The sequence below is a fragment of the Equus asinus genome, chromosome 5 (assembly GCF_041296235.1).
Source record: "Equus asinus isolate D_3611 breed Donkey chromosome 5, EquAss-T2T_v2, whole genome shotgun sequence".
NCBI classification, from domain to species: domain Eukaryota; kingdom Metazoa; phylum Chordata; class Mammalia; order Perissodactyla; family Equidae; genus Equus; species Equus asinus.
Genome location: NC_091794.1, coordinates 45,951,017 through 45,972,458, shown reverse-complemented (window position 1 = coordinate 45,972,458; position 21,442 = coordinate 45,951,017). Strand labels below are relative to the sequence as shown.

The following is a 21,442-nucleotide window of genomic DNA, read 5'->3' as shown; positions in this document are numbered from 1 at the left end:
AAAACACAGTCTAAAGCTTTGCTGAGTTGTCTCTCCAATTAGATGTTAAACTAGTACGATTTCAATTAAGAAAAAGAATAAAGCAATTTTGTTCTCATAATTTCTTTTTTCTCTCCTAGTGACCCAAATCAACCAGTCCCTCAAGACACAAAATTCATCCATACCAAACCCAACCGCTTTGAAGAAGTAGCATGGACCAGATATTCCCAGAAAGATCAACTTTATCTCCATATTGGATTAAAACCGAGAGTTAAAGAACATTACAGAGCCAATAAGGTGAACCTCTGGTTGGAGCTGGTACCTCATCTGCATAATCTTAATGACATTTCTCAGTATACCTCGACAACAACTAAAGTGCCATCAACTGATATCACGTTCAGGCCTACGAGAAAAAATTCTGTACCTGTCACATCAGCCTTTCCCACTGCCAAGCAGGATGACCCCAAACAACAACCGAGTCCATTTTCAGTGGATCAAAGGGACTACTCAACAGAGCTGAGCGTCACAATTGCAGTTGGAGCATCACTGCTATTTCTGAACATCTTGGCCTTTGCAGCCCTGTACTACAAAAAGGATAAGAGGAGACATGATGTTCACAGGAGATGCAGCCCTCAGCGCACTACTACCAATGATCTGACCCATGCACAAGAAGAGGAGATCATGTCCCTCCAGATGAAGCACACTGATTTGGATCATGAATGTGAGTCCATCCATCCACATGAGGTGGTTCTTCGGACCGCCTGCCCCCCAGATTACACACTAGCTATGAGGAGGTCACCTGACGATGTTCCCTTAATGACACCCAACACCATTACAATGATTCCCAATACTATACCAGGGATTCAACCCTTACACACATTCAATACATTTACTGGAGGACAGAACAATACTCTGCCCCATCCCCATCCCCACCCCCATTCACATTCAACAACCAGGGTATAGCCAGACAAGAGAAACAAACTCTATTTTTTTGATGGATTGCAGTAAAAGATTACTGAAGATTCCTTGGCTTTCAACCTACAAGACTCTTACTATTTAAATAAGGAGGAATATTATGTGAATATACATATCAAGAACTTTGGGGGTTTTGAAAAAAGTGAATTGTACATATATACAAAAATCAACTTTAAAAATGAATTTCAATTGCGTGAAGCAATTGTTCTGAATGATACTTTTTCATTCACATTCAAGAATTAATTTTTTGAAGATTTATGTTACATAATGGAATTAGGCATGTGGAACACCAAACAGGAAAGAACTATGTCTGAAATATAAAAAATAAAAATAAAAAAGCAACCATGCATATGCACAAGGGACACACCAATGGAATGTCAGATAATTTTCACCAGTTTTTATTTGGAGCCGTTTTATTGTGTAGACCATATTTACATATTTGGATAAGTACACAAAGCACCAATGCTGTTAATGGCCTTAGCGAAGGCTCATGCTGAAATTTGCCAGTAAAACAAAGAAGTTTAAAGACTGGCAGGTACAACATTATCACATAAGTGCTGTCAGTATAAAGTTGTGGGGATAAAGGAAACGATATTTTTAGCACGATGTGCATGATAATTTATATGCTTGGTGGCTGTGCTGCTGATTAAGCCGTAATTAAAATTCTTCTCATCCCATTGGAGTTTTTAATAGAAGCTTCCTCCATCAATTGGCAGAACCTAAAGAAAATTTTAAGAGGCAAAAGTAATTACAATTAAATAATTCACAGTAGTTTTGATAATAGAAGGAATTAGTTATTAAAGGTATTTGAAGAAACTATAGCTATAGTGGTGAATACTCGCTGATATGAATCCCAGAAAAAAAAATTCCTGTGTTTTTAATGTTCTTTTTATTCCCATCTAAATAATTTATAGAAATATAACCCTAATTGGACATGTGTTACAGGCTCTATAATTTGCTGTGGTTTTTATTACTCGGTATTTTGTTCCTTTTGGTAAGGTGAAGTGTGTCCGAATAGTTAATTCCAACAGTCTTTTATGATATGAGGATGCCCCAAATTACCACTCTGATTACAGTTCTCAGTTAATTGATTTACTCATGTTGCATGACAAAATGTTTACTAATAATAATTCAATATAAAGTTATGTCCCTCCTCACATCACTTATCTTTCTCACTGAGGTTCATTCACTGGAATTTACTCACGCAATCTCAGTAGAGTACAACGTAGATACCAACCTAGAAGGAGAGTCAACACCTGGAGGATTTTAGTCCTACACATACGTGTGATTTTAAATGAATATTCTAAGACCACAGGAAACTCTTCATCCCCATGTTGTTTACCAGTAACAGTATATCACAGACCTTTCCAAATGTTTGTATATGTAATCAGATGTACATTTATATTAAAAAAAATTGAGATGGACTTAAAGAGCACATCCTGATAAATACTTTCTCTCTTACCTGTACTATATTTCTATTAGACTAAAGTTATGTGATTTTTTTTTACATTTTTTCAGATGACTAGCAATTTTGATAGTTTGTAAGATAATGCAAAGAACTTTCTCTGACAAACTAACTGCAGTAACAGAAACCTTTCTTTTCAGTTACTCTTTTTCAAGAATGAAAGCTTATTATACAAAAAAAAATTGTATACTACTTGATGGAAACAACTTTGTACATCTTGGCCATGTCACTGGTCATTGCGTGAAATAAAGATAATCTGGATAATGACTATTAGTCCAATGCTAAGAGACATGATCTTTGCTCATTAAAGAGCTAAAATGTTTATTGCTGTTTTGTCTTTTTTTAAAAAATCAAAAGGAACATGACTGTCTCAGAGAGTCATTTTTCTAGACCAGTCGGATTTTTGAAGACACATAGGTAACTTCTACAGAAAACACACCATGTATTTAAATGCAAGTCTCATCTAAGAAGAAATTGTTGAAATTTTAACATTATGAATTTATAAGCCTAGGAACTCATAAAAAGTATTAGCTTTGTATTTTTGAACACCTCTTATGTGAAAGTGTTGTAGAAATAAAATGTGCCAATTGTTTTCAGTCAGAAACACAGATTCCAGTTCTGATCATCGAGAAAAAGATCTCTTGGAAATAAATGTTCAATATTTCATGGAATGAGAATTGCTAGGTTTATAATATAAGGGTGAGTAAACTATCATAAAGTAATGGATAAAAAGCTATCCTTCTAAAAGAATTTTTAAAGTGCTGAGCAAGACATTAAGCTGATACTAAATGATAAAAATCTTCTATTTGAAGAAATTTCTTTGCTTATAATTTCTCTTCCCAATTATTAACTATCAGTAAAATGTAGATACTGCTTCGTAACTTCAAATAAAAGTCTCTGTTAGAAGCAAGAAGTCTTCAAAATCCAGAGGGGTCTACATGCAGTTTTTGCCTGATGTGTTTATGCTCCTAGACTGTGGACTGCCAATGTAAACTAATGAAAAGAATTGTTTAGCATCTGAAATACTGTTTATTCAGAAAACTATCTTTTACTATATTGATTAAACAAAAGATAAAAACATAAATAGAAATGACAACGAAATAATATGTGAATGAAATCTTTCATATGCATTACTTCACTTCACAAAACCAAACATTCTATTCTATTTTAATGATGACCATATTTATATCTATCTACCTATCTGTTACTCTAAATTTATCTATCAATCGATCGACCTATCTATACCATAACTTACACCTGTTTGATAGGGAATTGATTTAGGAAAACAAAGCATAATCCTATTCGTTTTTCTAAAATAATGTAGCATCAACTTTCTGGAAGATAAAGCAGTCCTAGGTCTTATTACTGTTTTCAAGTTGTGAAAAAGTCACTGTGAGTGAGTGTTAGTTGCTAGATTTATAATTACAGCAGCTAGTTTTCTGAATGTAAAATTATGTCCGACAATAAACAGAACATTAAGAACTGTTTTCAAAGCTGAAACATACTTTTTAAATGCAAGAAATATTTTGGATGTTGTTATTAAATTTTAACCAATTGCTTAAAATGTACTTATTTTAGTTATAACTTTCTTTAGAAAAAAAGTATGTCTCAAACGTAAAGGAATATTTTTGGCATTACTTATTAACTCAGACTTTCCTGCCTTGAATTAAATTGCAAATAGTCAAAGCTGCTTAGAATTTACACAAACATTAAGCCAAAATGGACTTTATCTCATGGTTTTGCTATTATATAAAATTATTGCCAAATATTTACTAACAGATTAATGTTGTTTCAGAGTATTGAGTTAGAAATATAAAAGTGACAGATTTCATAGTTTTAAATTTCTATTCAGTATGTTGACCGTGAACAAATCTAGTTGACTACTATAGATGTATCACAAGGTGCATCATTAACTTTATGGAAATTGGAAAGTCATTTGCTAAAGCGTTAGAAATATCCAATTTGAATTTGGAGAGATCATGCTAGCAGCTCAAAGCAGAAAATCTGAGTAAAATATAGATTGTTTCATTCCTCATTTCAAATTTAAAAGTTTTCCATGATGATACTTTAATTCAGTACTATATGAAAATAGCAACAATTTATTTTTTTTTATTCTTTTTTTGGTGAGGGAGATTGGCCCTGAGCTAACATATGTGCCAGTCTTCCTCTACTTTGTATGTGGGATACCACCACAGCACGGCTTGATGAGGGGTGTGCAGGTCCACACCTGGGATCCAACCCCACGAACCCCAGGCCACCGAAGCAGAACATGCAAACCCAACCACTACACCACCAGGCCAGCATCCAGAAACAAAATTTTTTAAAAGACAATCAACCATATGTAATACTAAAGAGGAAAACAGGCTGGCGCTAATTTTCTTACACAAAAGAAATGCCACAACTCAATTTTCATATCTATACCGTTTTCTTCTCAGTTATTTCACCTGTTGGCACGCTCATGTGACATACATATTAATATCATGAAAGGATACAAACATGTTCCAGCTTTAAAGACACTGCTACATAGAAATTACTGGGATTCTTTTCTTTGGCGAGTTTCATTGAAATAGTTTCACGGGGCAAAATGATGAAAGGCATTCTTAGGAAGCTGTCAAATATTACAGCAGTCCTTTGATGTTTGTTTCCTTCTGTGTTATTGGTTCAGAGTACTGGCCTTTTCCTTCATTTCTAGTAATTAGTTGTTATAGACTATCACTTTTTAACGTGAGTGAAAATTAGATAATTTGGTTATACTTGTGAAAACATGCTCCCAAATAAATTCAATTAATGGGCACTTCCCTGCTGAGATTTTGTTATCATTCATTTAATTATCTTGTCAAGCTTTACTGTTACAACAATTGTTTTGGCCTTTTAGTCAATAAACTAAGGGAATTTCTCCAAAAGCCTTATACGTCTCCCGCACTTGATATAACAATACACACTTCAAATTTCCATCAGAAGTCTCTAAAGAAATTTCTTACTGATGTGAAACATTTGGTAGCCAACTTGATTCTTTTTCATAAGCATTCTCATTTGATTTGATTCTGGCACTTTGCTGTATTTGTGTGCAGGCCAGGAATCAATTGCATTTGATGAGGGGTGTGGAGTATTCTGATTGGAACAACATGTGCAGAGCATAAGTGCCTTTCCTCCTGGGATTTTAGTTACAAACCTTATCGCTGTTTTCAAATTTGCAGATCCCGATAATTGAATTTAAAAGGTACAATAGGATGACCGTGTTATAAATTTCCAATAAGAAAATTTTCTTTAGAAAGTCTTTTCTTGCATATAATTTGTTTTTTGTGTGATATCAAATAGGTCCAAATGACTTTTGGGAAAGAGTGAGATGAATTTTTGGAAAGCAACAAACAATTATTTACGCATCTGGTTTAGTGGTACCTAAGTGTGGAAACTTAAATCTCTCACAAACTTTAACTTTTTTTCCAAATAGGTAAGTTTAATTTAAAGGAAGTTTGAAGTCATTAGAGACATATGTAACATATACGTTAGGTAGGTATGCAATTTTTCTAGTCAACCATTATATATACCATATGGTATATATATATATCATATATACTATATGGTTTATAGGATATTTATGATGCCCCTTTCAGACTTATATATTCACAAATGACATTATATACCTCCCTACATATGTGCTAATGTGATAGAATTTAGTCCTCTGTGGAAAGTCAAGTCAAAGTGCCAGCAGTTTCATGGTGAAATGAAGGGTAGCAATTAAAGCTTTAAAGAAACGTATAAAAGTACAATAACAAAAACTTAGCAGATCAAGTCAAAGCAAAGGGACTACTTTTGAATGCCATTTCCAGAGTTGATATCCTTCTGAGATGGTGTATGTAAAAGGATTTTAGTGTTTTTTATTCAACTTTTCTCTACACGTGTATCATTTAGCAAATTAATGGGACATATGCCACAGTTTTTGTAAAAAATAGGCCATTGGGTTGTCATATTCAGTTTGTTTCTGGACATCCATGGCTTTCATTGAAAACACATTTATTATCATGAATAAATATTGTCATGTTTTCCAAGTTGTGTTGACTATTTTTAAACTCAGAAATAATTTCTTTTCTGTTTGACACACACATAAACATTTCCAAGATAAATGTTCCCTTGCAACTTCTTTGTATTGCCCACACATGTGCTGACAATTCTGATTTGATGGAAACAATGATATTTTATGGTCTGTTCACCTCTTAGTGAATGTGGGGAAAGAATTTGGAGAGTAAAGTTTGACAACTTGGATACAGTTATTATACAGCTTGTCGGAAAAGAGAGGAGAAAGAGAAAAAAGGAAGAAGTGAGGAAATGAAGGAAAAAGAAAGGAAGAAAAACATTTTTATTTTTAATTAATAACTTTGCCTCCAAATAATTTTTTTAAATAGAGATCTATGACAGTTTACAAAAAATGAGAGCAGAGATTTAAATAAATCCCTTTAAACAAAATCTATTCTCCTTAGAGAATAAGATTAACAATATTTAGAAAGAGGCAATAAATTTGGTCCTTGATCCAAGTGTTAGCCAAACTGGGTCACTGGAAACAAACAAAATTAAAATCTAGAATGATATATTTCTTATCGTGACTATGTCATCAATAATGATCTTTGTAGCAAAGACTAAGTGAACCACAGGCATCTCTCATCTGTATACAGGACATCATAGAATTTCCCCATACACGGCCTAAAGGTCAATATTTCAAAATTGCTAAATAAAAGAAGTAGCATTGCTTTACAGGTCTCTGTGGCCCCATATAGCCATCAGTATCAAATGAACAGTTCAAAAACACATTCTAAGAGTTCCACTTTCCACATAAGGGTCTTGATATTTTGTAGGACTCGATGTCATTTTATATGATGACACTTTTTCACTGCATTTTTACATTTCCTTACATGTTTCAGAATATTATTTCTGAGTTTAAGCAAAAGGTCCAATATGTATTCTGTAAATGTTCACTTGAAAGCAGTATTTTCTAATGGAGTGCCGTAATTTGAAGTACTTCCTACTGCCCCAATCCTGGATAGTTGACTTGAATATCCCCTTAAGACACTTCTATGTCTCCTGAAAATCTTCGACTTCACTCTCAGAGCTGACTTCCCTTGTTTTAGAGAAGACCTTCCCACCAGTTACTGCAGCTTCTATTTCCACGTCCTCTCCCATTATTATTTATGCCTTCTTCTCCAAGGGGGTGGAATTTATGGTGAAAGTCTTAAGGTAATTAAATAAGTGGTGCTTCAGGCAAGTTAGAAGCTAGTGAACATCAATCGAGCAATGAGAGGAATTAGTCATTCATTCACTCAACAAATGGTGCCTACCATGTGCCAATGTGCCAAGTATTAGATACATGAGCCAACTCCTTGACTTACCCATTAACATACAACTATTGCCAAACTAGGAATAGGTTTAAATGCTTCAACTATTCAGATCAACTTTTGTGCCATCCACTGCACCAAATCATTACACAATATCATATTTTATCTACTTTATATGTCTCAAAATAGTAAGCATAAAACAGTATTTGTTGAGTCCACAGCAATAGTAGTTGAATTGAGCAAGTTTATCAATAAAGGCAGGGGTGTAGCAATCTTCCCAATAATCAACACAGCCATATCTGAAGCCATTCTATACCATGCCAAAATAAATCATGGAATATCAAATATTCAGCTTAAAGCTCATCCAATCCAACCACTTAACTGATTCCTTAATCCTCTATACAATCCAAACACATGGTTGTGAACCCCAACATTGCACTACACCACATGTCTGGACTTCTAAAGCAGGTGGCTACGTTTGAGACCTTTTGGAATTTCTTCCTTATATTGATTTTCTGTCTTATATTGATTTACTATCTATGTCTTTCATAGATCATAAAGTCTCCATCACCTGATTTCCTTTCAAATATTTGAAGGCAACAATCAAATCTTTCATGAGTCATTTTCTTCTCAAAGCAAAAATTCCCATTTTTAAGACAAAATGGCTGAGTCTTTTCACTATTCTGATCACTGTTTTTTGAATATTCTCCCAAGCCTACATTTCTTAGCAGGCGTGATATCTAAGATTGAATCTAACAAATGCTAAAGTATACGTTGATCTCTACCTAATAAAGCACTGCTATCAAATTTCCCAATGTAGAAACTGTATTATTTTAATATAACTTACAGTAGCATTACTTTCTTTAGTGGCCACAGCACACTGGTGATTCAAATTGAGACCTAACTCCTTAAAATTTACACATGTACTGCTGTTAAGCAAATTCTGCCTTCATCTTGTCCTTTATCATTCGAGTTTTACTTAATCTTCAGGATATTCAACACTATTAAATTCCACCTAATTAAATTCAGTACATTGTTCAAACCTATGAAGATCTTTCTATCCATCTCAGAGTAATGAAATCCAATAAAGTAATAAACATACCTTCTATCTTCACTCAGACCATTTATAAAAATTATTATGCAGAATTAGGTTGAGGACAAAGCTTTGGAGTAATAGTAATAAAGAAAATGTATATAGTACTGAGAAAAACAATAGCTTACATTTACTGAGAACTTACTATATTTAGGTTCTATATCACATCCCACAATATACTACTACACATCACCCTCAAAATAATTACCAATACTTTTGGATGTACTTATTCATTAATTCATTCTTTAAAAGATACTTATTAAGGACCTATTATATGTGAGTCACTGATCTACTGGTGATAGAAAAGTGAATAAAACATAGCCTTTGTTCTCCCATTACTAGCAGCCAACAGATTAATTCTTCATCTTGTCTACACACATAGCAAAAGAGACATTATCAGGTACATTTGAAGAATCAATTTTCTTCCATTTAAAATATTTGAATGCCATCAGAGTCATTCTTAGTAAGAAAATTGGGATAATTACTCTATACCTTCTATTTGGAAATTTCTGAGTTGCTGGTACTTTAGATCAAATGATAGAAGATATCATAGAAAAAGAATGTGGTTCTGCCTCTATGATATTTTCCCCAATTCTCACACCAATCACAAGTCATAATTAGGATGCTGACTTAGTCCAGTCAAATGTAGTCTTCAAATGGGATTGTTTAATAGAAAAAATAATACATGTACAAGGTAAAAAAAATCCAAATGGGATAAAATAGTTTACAGTTACTAATTTGTATATATATATTAGTACAGATATTCCCTTCATATATGAACATGTGCAAATGTGTATTGTCTATGTATGTCTGTAGGGGGCATTATATGTGAATATTCTTCTTTTTAACTCACCTGGAAATGTTCCATGAGAGCCCACTATATGTCTATTTTATGGAGAAAATTGAAGTAAATAAAAATGTCTCAAATTTATCCATAAATTCAAAGTCATTCTATTCAAAATTGCAACAACATATGTTTATTTGTTTGTTTCCAGAACTTAGATAGGTAAAGGTCAAGAATGGCCAAGATCATTTTAAAGCAAAAGGAGCAACTTCTTCATCTATCATATTTCAAGTGTTACTATTAAGCTACTATAATTAAAACAGTGTGGTATCAATACAGAGAAAGACAAATGGAGAATAACAGTGAACTCAAGCAGATCTATGATAAAGGAGGAATTTGGTATGCGCTAGAGTAACATTACAAATCTAAAGGAAAAGATAAACTAAAAGTGGCTAGCTATTGGGGGAAATTATTCCTATGCCATACACACAAAAATTAATCCCACATAAATTAAAGATATAAACATGAAAAGCAAGTTTAAATTCTTTAGAAGAACATGTAGGAAAATATTGTCATGTCCTTGAAGTAGGGAAGAATTAATTAAACAGGAAAACAAACAATATAAACCATAAAGGAAAGGATAAAAAATTAAAATTAAAATCTCAATGCATCAGGTAATATTTTTAAAATAATTATTTTATTTTAATATGTAAGAGGAATAAAACAATACATAAACCCATCAGAATAAGAATAATAGAAGAAAAGATAACAGATAAGTTCTAAAAGTTTTTGAAAGATAGAAATTAAAGTAAATGATATTAAGGAAATAATACATAATAAATAACATAAATCAGAATTAGAAAAGTTAAGAGATGCTTTTAACAGAACTCAAGAAAGAATTATAAATAAAAGAAACAATGATTTCAAAAGTAAGGATTAGATTGCAAGAAATGCAAGACCAAAGAATGCTTTAAGAATCTTGAAAAATGCCTAAAGAGAAACAGAAGGTAAAATGAAGGAAAAGTCCAAAAATAAAAAAGAAAGATGAAGAAAAAGGATTCAAGAGTAATTAAGAAGATAGGGAAGACTCAAATATGTGTACACGGAATCTTCAAGAAACAAAACCAAACAGGGAATAGAACAAATGCAATAAAAACTATAAGTCTAGAAAACTTTCCCAATGTCATAGAAAAAGATTTGAAATTACATTTTGAGAAGATGCACTCAGTATATGAGAAAACTGATAAAAAGTGACTAACTTTAAGACATATTCTAGTAAAATTATTGAATATAAAAGAAAAAAAATTCTTTGGGCATTCACAGCCTGGTAAAAAGACCAAGTCTCTCATAAGACAGCCTCTTATAATATAATTAGATTATCATCAGACTTTTCTAAAGCAATGCTTTTTACCAGAAGAAAATGGAGTAGCATATGTAAGATGTTCAAGGAAAGAGAATGTGAGCCAATGGTTTTCATATTCGGCCATAAACTAACAACACACACGTATGAAGGCCATAGACCAACTGTTATCAACTTTGAAGAGCTCGGGGAATATTGTTCCTGTGAACACTTTCTGAGAAATTTACCAGAAAATGACCTTCAAACAGAAGGGTAATTTTGATGTAAGGACTGATGACATGGGCACTAAATAAATACTTACTCAAAGAACTGTGACTACATGAGGATTATAAGGTGAAGAGTATGCTGTATAATGGCTACATGCTTTGACAATGTAGACACAGTACAACTACAAAAAAATGTGAGAATAAGGAAATCATATGCAAAAATTTTAATTACTTTTGGTAATCATATTGGTAGTGGTAATAGTGCTATTACTACACTGAGGCTGTTATCTGTGTAATGAGGAATGCAGCAAATGAAGAATGTTGTGATATGCTAATTCTATCATTTCCACTGTCTTTGAGAAACAGCCATCTTAATGTAGAGTAAAGAGTTTTCTGATGCAAGGTAGAAAAGGTGAAGTAAAATCCCATGGTTTGGATTTTAAAGTGGCATTATCAGAATAAACACTAAAAGAGTGATGCAAACAATGACCATGCCAGTAGCAATGAGCATCCCCAGGGCCCAGACTGTGGTCTTGAAATAACAGTCTCCACTTTAAAATGCACACCATAGAGAGAGAGAGGGGGAGAGAGAGAGAGAGAGAGATCTGGGGAACAAACTGTACCAGATGAACCTGGAACATCTTGTCAATGACCTTCTAGGGATATATCCAAAGGACTCAGGAGCCATCTTAAAGAAGTTCTCGCTGTCTAAAGATGGGACAGGGGACAATTTGAACATCAATAAAGATAATTTTAATTGATTGAAACAAATTAAGTTTATAATGGTTTAAAAGAAAACTCTTTTGTCACTTATAGAGGACAACTGGAAAATAAAAAGAAAGGTCAAAGAATTTGTCCTGCCATTCACCTATGATCTATATAGTTAGGTAGCCAAATAGTAAATAGCAGGAATTTACTCTTTATAGAACTATTTCAGCTAATAAAAGAAGGAATCGTTCTATTAGAATTTCACCCTTTTCTCATCCTAATGAGTTAACGCATCTATTGAGCATCAGCGGCTAGTGCCAACATAAAAGTAGAAACAACCGATCATTATGAGCCTTCTGGGTAGAAATACACACCACCATCTCAAAATAGGTCTTGCACCCCAAAATGAACCTGTATCTGATGAAGTCTCTAGGTCCAACTATCAGGAAATATACAGAACAAAGGAGCAAGTTAAAAGAAACAATGGGGATGAAATCAGCAAAATTCATACTACAGGAAATTTTATCAATTAAATTTCCTGGTTTCTTCAACAAATAGATTGCAAGGAAAAAAATATGGTGAGATAAGATGTAGATTAAAAGAAACTTACAAAAACTTTCTTTAAAAAAATATACTGCTTAGGGAAGTACTCTTGTGTGATCAAACAATAAGGAAAGGCAAAGTGGGTAACAAGCCCCCAAAATGGTGATATTTACACAAGAGAAAAGAAGTTGTGATTGAGATGGGCATGTGGAGGACTTTTGGGATGGTGTGTAAACTTCTATTTCTTAATCTGGATATTTTTCCCACAGTATTTCTTCTACAATGATATATTAAACCAAACGTTTATTTCATGAGATTTTTCTGTACCTGCGTTATATTTTACAATAAAATAAAAAGGATTGTAATATAAGAGGTAAGACACGAAAATGTTTCAGACTTAAAGGACATGAGTTTAACACTTGAAAGGGCCTAACAACTATTTAGTATAAAGGGTGGAGATAGTACTCCATTAAGGCTTCCCATCACGAAATGTCAGGGCATCAGAAGAAAAGAGAAGTTCCTAAAGTTTCCAGAGAGGAATAAACGGGGTTCTCAACATCGGGAAGGGAGAAGATGCTGAATAACTGCTTTCCGTTTTTGAGGGGAAATTATGATCAACCCATAATTTTATATCTAAACAAAATATTAGTCTAGTGTATCAATTCAAGAAGGCATGGATCCAGGAGAGAGATCGAGGGAACACACAGGACAACTGCTCAAGAGGCCGGAGAACAATCAGCCCAGCTCAGAGCGTGACACTGGGGACCCAGGTAGAGATGTCTTTAGAACAAAATTGAAACAAATGGAGTATCTGACATGTTTCATCATGTGAAAAAAATGTTATTTGTACGGCTTTTATAATTCTTTTGCTGAATTTGGGAAAGATGTAGGAAACTAAGCAACAAATGAAATGATCATTGTTAATACAGAGAAAAACAAAGATTACTACAAAAATGGAATGCAATCCTTGAATATATATTTGTGCACATGAATGGAAGTACACTTGAGATAATTCTTACAAATAGTAAACTTGGATCAAAGGATATTTTCTCTCTTTTTTTTACTGTTTCCGGATTGATTTTTAAAGATGTTACACAAATTTACACTCAGAACACAGTGTATTAGAGTACCTGTTTCCCTACACTCTGGCCAAAAATGTAATTATCACTTTTTTATATTTTCCATTTTAATATAAATTAAATGTCATTATTGTATTATTTGCATTTTTTAATTGAGATAAAGCATCTTTTCTTACGCTTATAAGACATTGTATTTCTTTTTATATTAAATGTCTTCCTTTTACTTTGTATATTTTTTCTATTTGTTTATTAATCTCTTCTTATGGAATTATAAGAGCTCTCTATAGATAAATAAAATGACTACTTTTTGTCGTGTGTGCTGTAAATAATTTTGCTCAATTTTTCTTTGAATTTTACGTTATTTTGTGCTGAGCAGAAATGTTTGTATTTTATTGTTTAAATGTATCACTGTTTCCTTTATATTTTCTGGATTTTGTGTCTTGCTGAGAAAGGTCTTCCCCATTCCAAGATTTTTTTTAAAATTTGCTCATATTTTCTTCTGTATTGACAGCCTCATTGTTTATAGTCAAATCTTTTATCCATCTGAAATTTATACTGACATAATAGGTAAGGAGGAATTTGGTTCAATTTTTTTCCCAGATAATTCAAGAGGTTAACACAATTCAGACCTTAGTAAAATGGGTTGTGTTTTATTGTAAAGCTAAGAACTGTTTTATTTTCAGCCACTGAAATCTATAAGAGTATAGAAAAGCAAGATCCCAGCTAAACCACATGTGGATTGTTACTACCTCGGCTTGTCTTCTTACAAGCTTATGATGGAAACCTGCTCTCTTAGTCTGTGAAATCCTGTTTCCAAATAGGAAACGCCCAAGAAGATTAAAACTATCCAGCCAGTGAAGGGAAGGCTCTCTGGCTTATGATCCCAGTCTGTACATGGGTGCTGTCATGGGGCTTTGCGTTACAAAATATGTTCACATCTACAGATCATATTCTCTAACTGCCACTCAATATTAAAATAACTTAAGAATAACAAGTTTTCTGGGCTCTATAATCAGAAGAAAATCGATAGCAAGAAAAGAACTATGATGGGTATTTTGATCTAGGCTGGAGTCAGGAAAGAGCAGCAATGAAAGTATACTTTCACCTGCTCATAGACTTACAGACCTAAACCAAATGCCTAACAGATGCTGCCGTAGGATTGCCAGGGATTTCTACCAAGAAGAGTATCTTAAAGACAACAGTGGTTGTCCTAGGGTCTTTAAGATACCCTAGTTGGTCTTGGGTTTCTTCCCAAATTGTACAGCAATAGAACAAACAATCTTCTGATCACTTTTTCTCCTGCCGCTGAGAAAGTTCTAATTTAACTGTTTGCCTAATTTTTTCATCCATTGTCCTGCATATCTGATTCTCTGGCCATCATTTTTTTTGAGGTTGATTCTTGGGACCCACACTTTGCTACATGACTTATTTCTATACTTTTTTACTCTAAGCTTTAAAGACCCTAAGAAAAGCTATGGGAGAGGGGGAGAAAAAACTAAAAGGAAGTAACAAAAGCCTTCACGTTAGAGTTGAAGAACATTTAACGGAAAATATTTTTGTTCAGATTTCCATGAAGGCTTTTAGTAAAGATGAATGAGCTCATGCCATGAAGCTGAGTATGTTTTAAAAAGTGGTAAAAGGTTAATTGGGTACTGTGTGAGCAAGACTGTATATAGAGAAACCCTCTAGTTGATGGTCTAAGTACAGTTAACAACATTCACATATCTTATGTCTACATCAGGCTGCCATTCTACACGAAAGTCTACACAACGTTTCAGGAGATAAAACAAAAGAGATTAGCAACGTCTGCACAGTTTCCACTAAAATATTTTTGGGTAATTAGGTGGAGGAGGAAAGGAGATCCAGCAGATACAAAAAGATGTGTTAAGTAGGGAAAACTATAATTATTTTTTCCCCTGTGACCAAAAGGTTCTTTGAATAATAAGCACATATGTTTGTTTCAAGGACCGTAAAACCCTAGGGAAAGAAAGAGGACCTCAATAATTAGAGCTGAAGCTGAAGGAATCGTTATTTACAGAGAAAAATCTTACGAGGGAAGAAGCAGTCATCAGGATAATATTCACTAATAAGAGTCAAGCTTGTCAACTTCCCTCTGATTTTTCATGGTTCAAATCCTGTGTTAAACTACATTTTCTTCCTCTATCTTAAATCAGAAAATTCTTCCTTTCACCAAGAACTAAGAAATACAAAACTATGGATTTATATATATTTGGCTTGGAGGTAACTATGCTCACCTTCCAGGAAATATGTTCTTCTCTCTTTGCCATGTAGACAACAAAAACAATGAAGTGGAGAGGTGATTTAAGACTCATGAGATTTTATTTTCTTAAAAGGATTCAGCCTTCATTATCTTGGCCAAATCATCTAACCGCTCTTTTGTACATTAGATAAAAAGATCCATCAAGTTGCATTTACCCAGCTAAGGTGACTTCATTATGAAGGCTACTTTCTACCAAGTTTTGTCTACACTAGACTCCATACAAAAAGAGCATCTCATTGCAAATGCAGTTTCCTGAGTTCCTTCCTCACTTCTCCTACCCTCCATGACCTCCAACCTTTCTTTTCCTTTTTGCAGACTTGTTTTGTCCCTTCTCCTGGGATGCACCACCTAGTCTTTCTCACCTTGGCCTTTCTCATAAGCATGTTTTATCACTCTTCTCTATAGTAATGAAATCATAGAGCCCTCTTGGGGTAAATCCCCTCCCAATTAGACTAGGTTTCTAAGGATCTCTTTCCTATGTATCTCATATCTATCTTGTCTTTATTAATCCTCATTGCCATTTCACAGTTTTGAGCCTCAATCACTCTGGCCTGAATGTTAAAATAGCCTCCTACCTAGTCTCCAAAATCCTGTATGACCAATGGCTGTTTACATTGATCATCTTCCTCATCCTCTTTCCATACATGCTGGACTCCAGCCATAAAGAACCTTTCTGAATGAAGTACCTCAAGTGTACTGTGTTCTTGGTCTCTCTGCTTTGGGTTTTGCACAGATTCCTCCATCTTCCCTCTCTGCTTGGCCAACTCAGAGTCATCCCTCAGGACTCAGCTCAGACAGCACCTCCTCTGGGTAGCTCTTTCTGGTCTTTGTGATTTCTGGCTAGGTAAAAGTGGGCTCTCTGTTTTATCTCTGCCGCAATAGAAATCACACTTTACTTTAGTTGTCTATTTCTCTGTACCCTTCTCAAGGCTGTAAACTCCTTGGAATCAAGACTGTCGTATTTGCAGTTGTACTTCCTATACTTACCACTCAGTTCAGATTTGAAAAGAAGAAACGGCATGTATGGTCTCTGAAAATGTCTTGACTTTTCTCCTTTCATGATTTTCACATGCTGTTCTTTTTGTCTGAATTTCATCTCTACCAATTTACTCTCCCTCCAGCCCCACATACATGTCTTGGCCTGTTGTAGTCCTGCTTATCCTTCCAGGTGTGACTCAAGTGTTCCCTCTTTCATGAGAATTCCCTAATCAGACCCACTAGAATTGATCTGATCTGCATTCTAACCATGTAACACGGATCACACACTTTGCTTTGTAGTGTGTTCAATTTCTGTTTTTTCTCCCACTCTTGATGGATTAAAAATAGACACTAGATCTTAAAATATTTGTATTCTCCACATCATCCATCACAGTGCTTTGCAGAGAGTCAGTGCTTAATATGTACTGAATGAATTATTATGAACTAATTTCTCAAAGCTATAAACTTTTCTGTGTTTTCCCTAAAAGATGTTCAATAATAGCAGTTTTCCCCCTTGTGAATTTCTTTATATTTCCCTTATTTCTTCCCCTAATTCTAACATGGATGTATGTGATTTCTCTCTATATATTTCCCTTACCATACTGCAGCAGAAATCCTTCTGAAGACTGTGGGAGCAATAGAAGAGCATGAATAATTCTGTTTGGTACAGGTGAAATTGTAATTAGAATTCACATCTCTTCAACTGCTGTTTCAAAGACTCAAAGATCTCCAGCAGGAACTTTTGTTCCTCTACCTGAAAGCAATGTGGGGGATATGCCCTTTGTTATGATCTTTTCTCTCATCAGCAGCATGATGAACTACGCATCCTTAGACACCTCAGCTCAAATCAGACATTATTTGTGAAGTGTTCACTGCTTTCTCTAAGCTGAAAATATTCCCTTCCAGCCCTATATACACGCAGTGGTATATCTGTATCTTTCTTATACCAGTCATCTCTTTCTGCCTCACCCATGTCCTGTATCCCTTCTAGACTGTGAGTTCCCAGAGGACAGAATTTGTGCCCTCTGATTTCTCTATTTCTCTTTGCCCATAGAAAAGTGCCTTACAAATTTGTGTTGATTCTATCACCCATGTACCTGATGAATGGTATATGGCATATACATAAAGAATATGTATATGAATATGCTTGTGCATACATTACCCATATTTATATCTTTGCAGTAGAAATTATGTTTATATTAAGCCCGTCTGCTCACCACTGTAAAAGTGAGAGAATCAGATTGATTGATATTATCAGAGCTTAAATTACTGTCCAAAACTTATTTTGATGCCATTATTCTCCCTCCTAAAATGTAAGAAGGACCTCAAATAGAATTTTAATTGTATGTCTTAGATATCACTTCTTTCCAAAGCCTTCCCTGATGTCCAAAGATTTCCTATAGTTTTCATTATAATTTCATAGCAGTAGTTACAGTGTATTATAGTTGCCCATTAATTTGACTGCTTTATGTTTGATTTCCTTGAAGGCAGAAACTATACCATTGTATTGACTTTTGTGTCCATACTGCTTTGGAAGATAATGGTGGTAAGCAGGATAATGCCCCTCTCAAAGATGTCCTTGTCCTAATCCCCAGCCCCTATGCATATTTTACCTAGTATGGCAAAAGTGACTTTGTAGGTGTGTAAGTTAGGAATCTTGAAATGAAGAAATCATCCTGAATTATCCAGGTGGGCCCTAAGTATAATCACAAGGATCCTTATAAGTGAAAGAGAAAAGAAAGAAGGTCAGAATCAGAGAAGATATGACAACAGAAGCAGAGGTTGGAATGATGCTATTGGTACCCTTGAAATGGAGGGAGGCACAACCCAAGAAATATGGATAGCCTCTAGAAGCTGTAAAAGACTTCAAGCTTTTCTGGAGGGAAATGGATTCCCTCTAGAGCCTCTAGAATGAATACAGCTCTGCCCGTACCTTGAGTTTAGCCCAGTGAGATCCATTTTGGACTTCTGACTTCCAGAAGTGTAAGATAAGAAATATGTTGTTTTAAACCACCAAGTTCATGATAATGTATTATAACAACAACAGGAAACTGATACAATAGTCAGCACTTGGTAGGTGATTCATAAATATTTGTTCACTAAAAGAACCACAGGATATTAGGCCTGAAAAATATCTGATAGAATTAATGAATGTAGGTAACAATTGAGAGTGGGCCTGAGAGGAAGGGCAGGTAGATAAAAATTCCCCTTTACTAATTGAAGGTGGGATTGAAAGAGAGGTTTAGGTAAGAAAAAAACCAACAAAACAAAAAAACTCCCAAAACTCTCCATTTTCTGTCTTAGGCAACTGAATGAATAATAATAAATATACAAAGAAAGCTTGTGCTCTTAGTTTTTGGACATGTTTGGTATTAGGCTTGTTACGGAATAACAGATGAAGATGTCCAGGAGACTATGGAAAATTTGGTCTAGGAACTCAGCGGAGATCTCATGTAACCCAACAGCCTTGGAATATGAGGTTAGAATAGGAAAATAGTTGGAGATAAGGCTAGAAAGGCAGCACGATGTTTCTTAAATGCCAAAGGAAGCCAAACCCAATTCATCAGAAGGAAATTGGGTTGGACATTGAAAGTATTTGAACTAGGAAATGATATCATCATCAAAATAATCAAAGCTTCTTAAAGAGTAATCTGGTTGCCTATGTAAAATAGATCGGTAGAAGGGGAGACTTAAGGCAGAAATGCCATTTACACTTTACAGATCACTTTCAAAGACACTATCTTATTTGATCCTCACAGCAATTTTGCGAGACAGGTAAGACAAAGTATTATCAAAAGCTAACTATTTTTTATATCATCATAAAACCCCTTGTATCTTATTGATGATTATTTCAATCCACTTTTAAAGCTTTACATATAATTTGCAATGTGCTCAATTTCTTACTACTTTAATCAGTGTATTAAGGTTCTTGGTCAAATCCCCAGCCTCTAATAATCAGGGCCCATTTATCAACATAAAATCAACAGAAATGAATGGAATACATCTATTTAAAATATTTCAATCCTTACATAAGCTAAATTGTCCAGAGGTGGAGGGGGGAGAACATTGTATTATTAGATGGAATAACAGAATATTCCTGTAAAATGAGTTGGATGAGGTGCTTTTTATCACAATTAACCACTGTTATGGTAGAACCATATTGGTCCAAAATTGTTAACTAAGAAAAAGCATTTGGATGAACCATTGCACATCTTCTCTAGAAGGTCTCTCACATAGCACTTTGAGATTTCAATATTGACTCTAATATTCATCTGGCAAGGCTTTCAAATCATAGAGGTTAAAAATCACATACTACAGTGAAAGAGTCTCTAGGGCCATATTTAGGTGCTGTTAAATCACCAGGAATGATTTGGTCAGAACAAGAGAAAGATAACTGAGAGAGTGCCCAGGTAAATCAGGTTAGGAGTTCAGAATTTCTCGCCATTACAATTCCCAATTCAATTCTCTCCTTTTGATTTATAGAAGGCTGTTCTGAAGCAATAGTCTGAATAATTCAGCACTTATAGACATGAGAAACAAGGTAGGCCTATCTTCATACGGATTAAAACAGGTTCTGGAGTTGATTTCACTATGACTCAAGCTTGTCCTGGCGTTCACTTTTGACACATGATTTGGCTCTCCACCATGATTACTACAGAAAAAAACACAATTTTTTGGATGTGTTTACTCCAGGCAATGCATCTTTTTCAAAAGGCAAATATTGGCAATTCTTTAGGGGATCTCAGTGTCTCGACAACCCAGAAATGGTCAACATAGTCTAAAGCCTTACTTTTCAAAGTATAGTCTGTGGGCCAGCAACATCAGCAAGCATGGGAGCTTGTTAGAGAAGGAAAATGTAGAGAGCTCCTAGGACCTGCTGAATCAGAATCTGCATGGTCACAAGCTTCTCAAGTAATACATGCACACATCACAACTTGAGAAACTCTGATCTAAAGTACGGAAATTTCAGAAATTCCTTTTAATTTAATTGTCTCAAAATCTTCCCAGCAAATATATATATTTTTCTGACACCACAGGAGCTCCAAGCCCTTCTAAGTTTCCTATTTCTTTTACTTCTTTAGCCAGTTTCCGTGAGATCATAAATAGACAATCATCTAAAGGGTTTTCAGGTTCCTTATACTGGAGCATAGCGGTTGAATGTGTGTGAGCATTTATTCTTTTCATTAAATACACTGCTTGTTTGACTACATAAATTCCACATTTCTCTTTTTTTCAACTTAATTTGTGCAGATCTTAATAAGGGAAGAAGAGAGAGCAAAGTTGGCAGAAAGAATGTGTTGGGATGAGTGGAATGCACTAAGCTCAATATCTATTTCTCTCTGGTTCCACTTCATGGGTAATAATTTCAATTACTGAATGTATGATTTTAACCAATTTATGTTAACTAGATACTCACTCATGGGAAGTAAATAAACCTCTGCAGTTTAAAAAATTACATACAACTTTACTATCTGCATTTCCTTATTCAGGGATGGCTTGGGTGTGATACTGTCTCATGAGTAAAGCAGGTGAGCAGAAATCTTTCTTGCCATGTTTTGGTTTTGTTTTTGTTTTTTGCTAAACAGCCATCAGCTGATTCTACAGGGGGTGGAGAGCAGGTTGGGCTGGCTGGGAATCTCCCTGAGGCTACCTGCCCTGTCTAC

At 34.5% G+C, this 21,442-nt stretch overlaps 1 protein-coding gene across 7 annotated transcripts in view; it reads left to right on the top strand.

Moving 5' to 3' along the window:
• Positions 1-13,836, top strand: part of NLGN1 (neuroligin 1) — an 841,421-nt gene extending 827,585 nt beyond the window's left edge. For all 7 annotated transcript variants that reach the window (XM_070509425.1, XM_070509427.1, XM_070509424.1 and 4 more), the window contains one exon: positions 120-13,836. In XM_070509425.1, coding sequence (XP_070365526.1) covers positions 120-942 — 823 coding nt within the window. In that variant the 3' untranslated portion in view covers positions 943-13,836. The remainder of the gene's footprint in view (positions 1-119) is intronic.
• Positions 13,837-21,442: the final 7,606 nt, after the last annotated feature.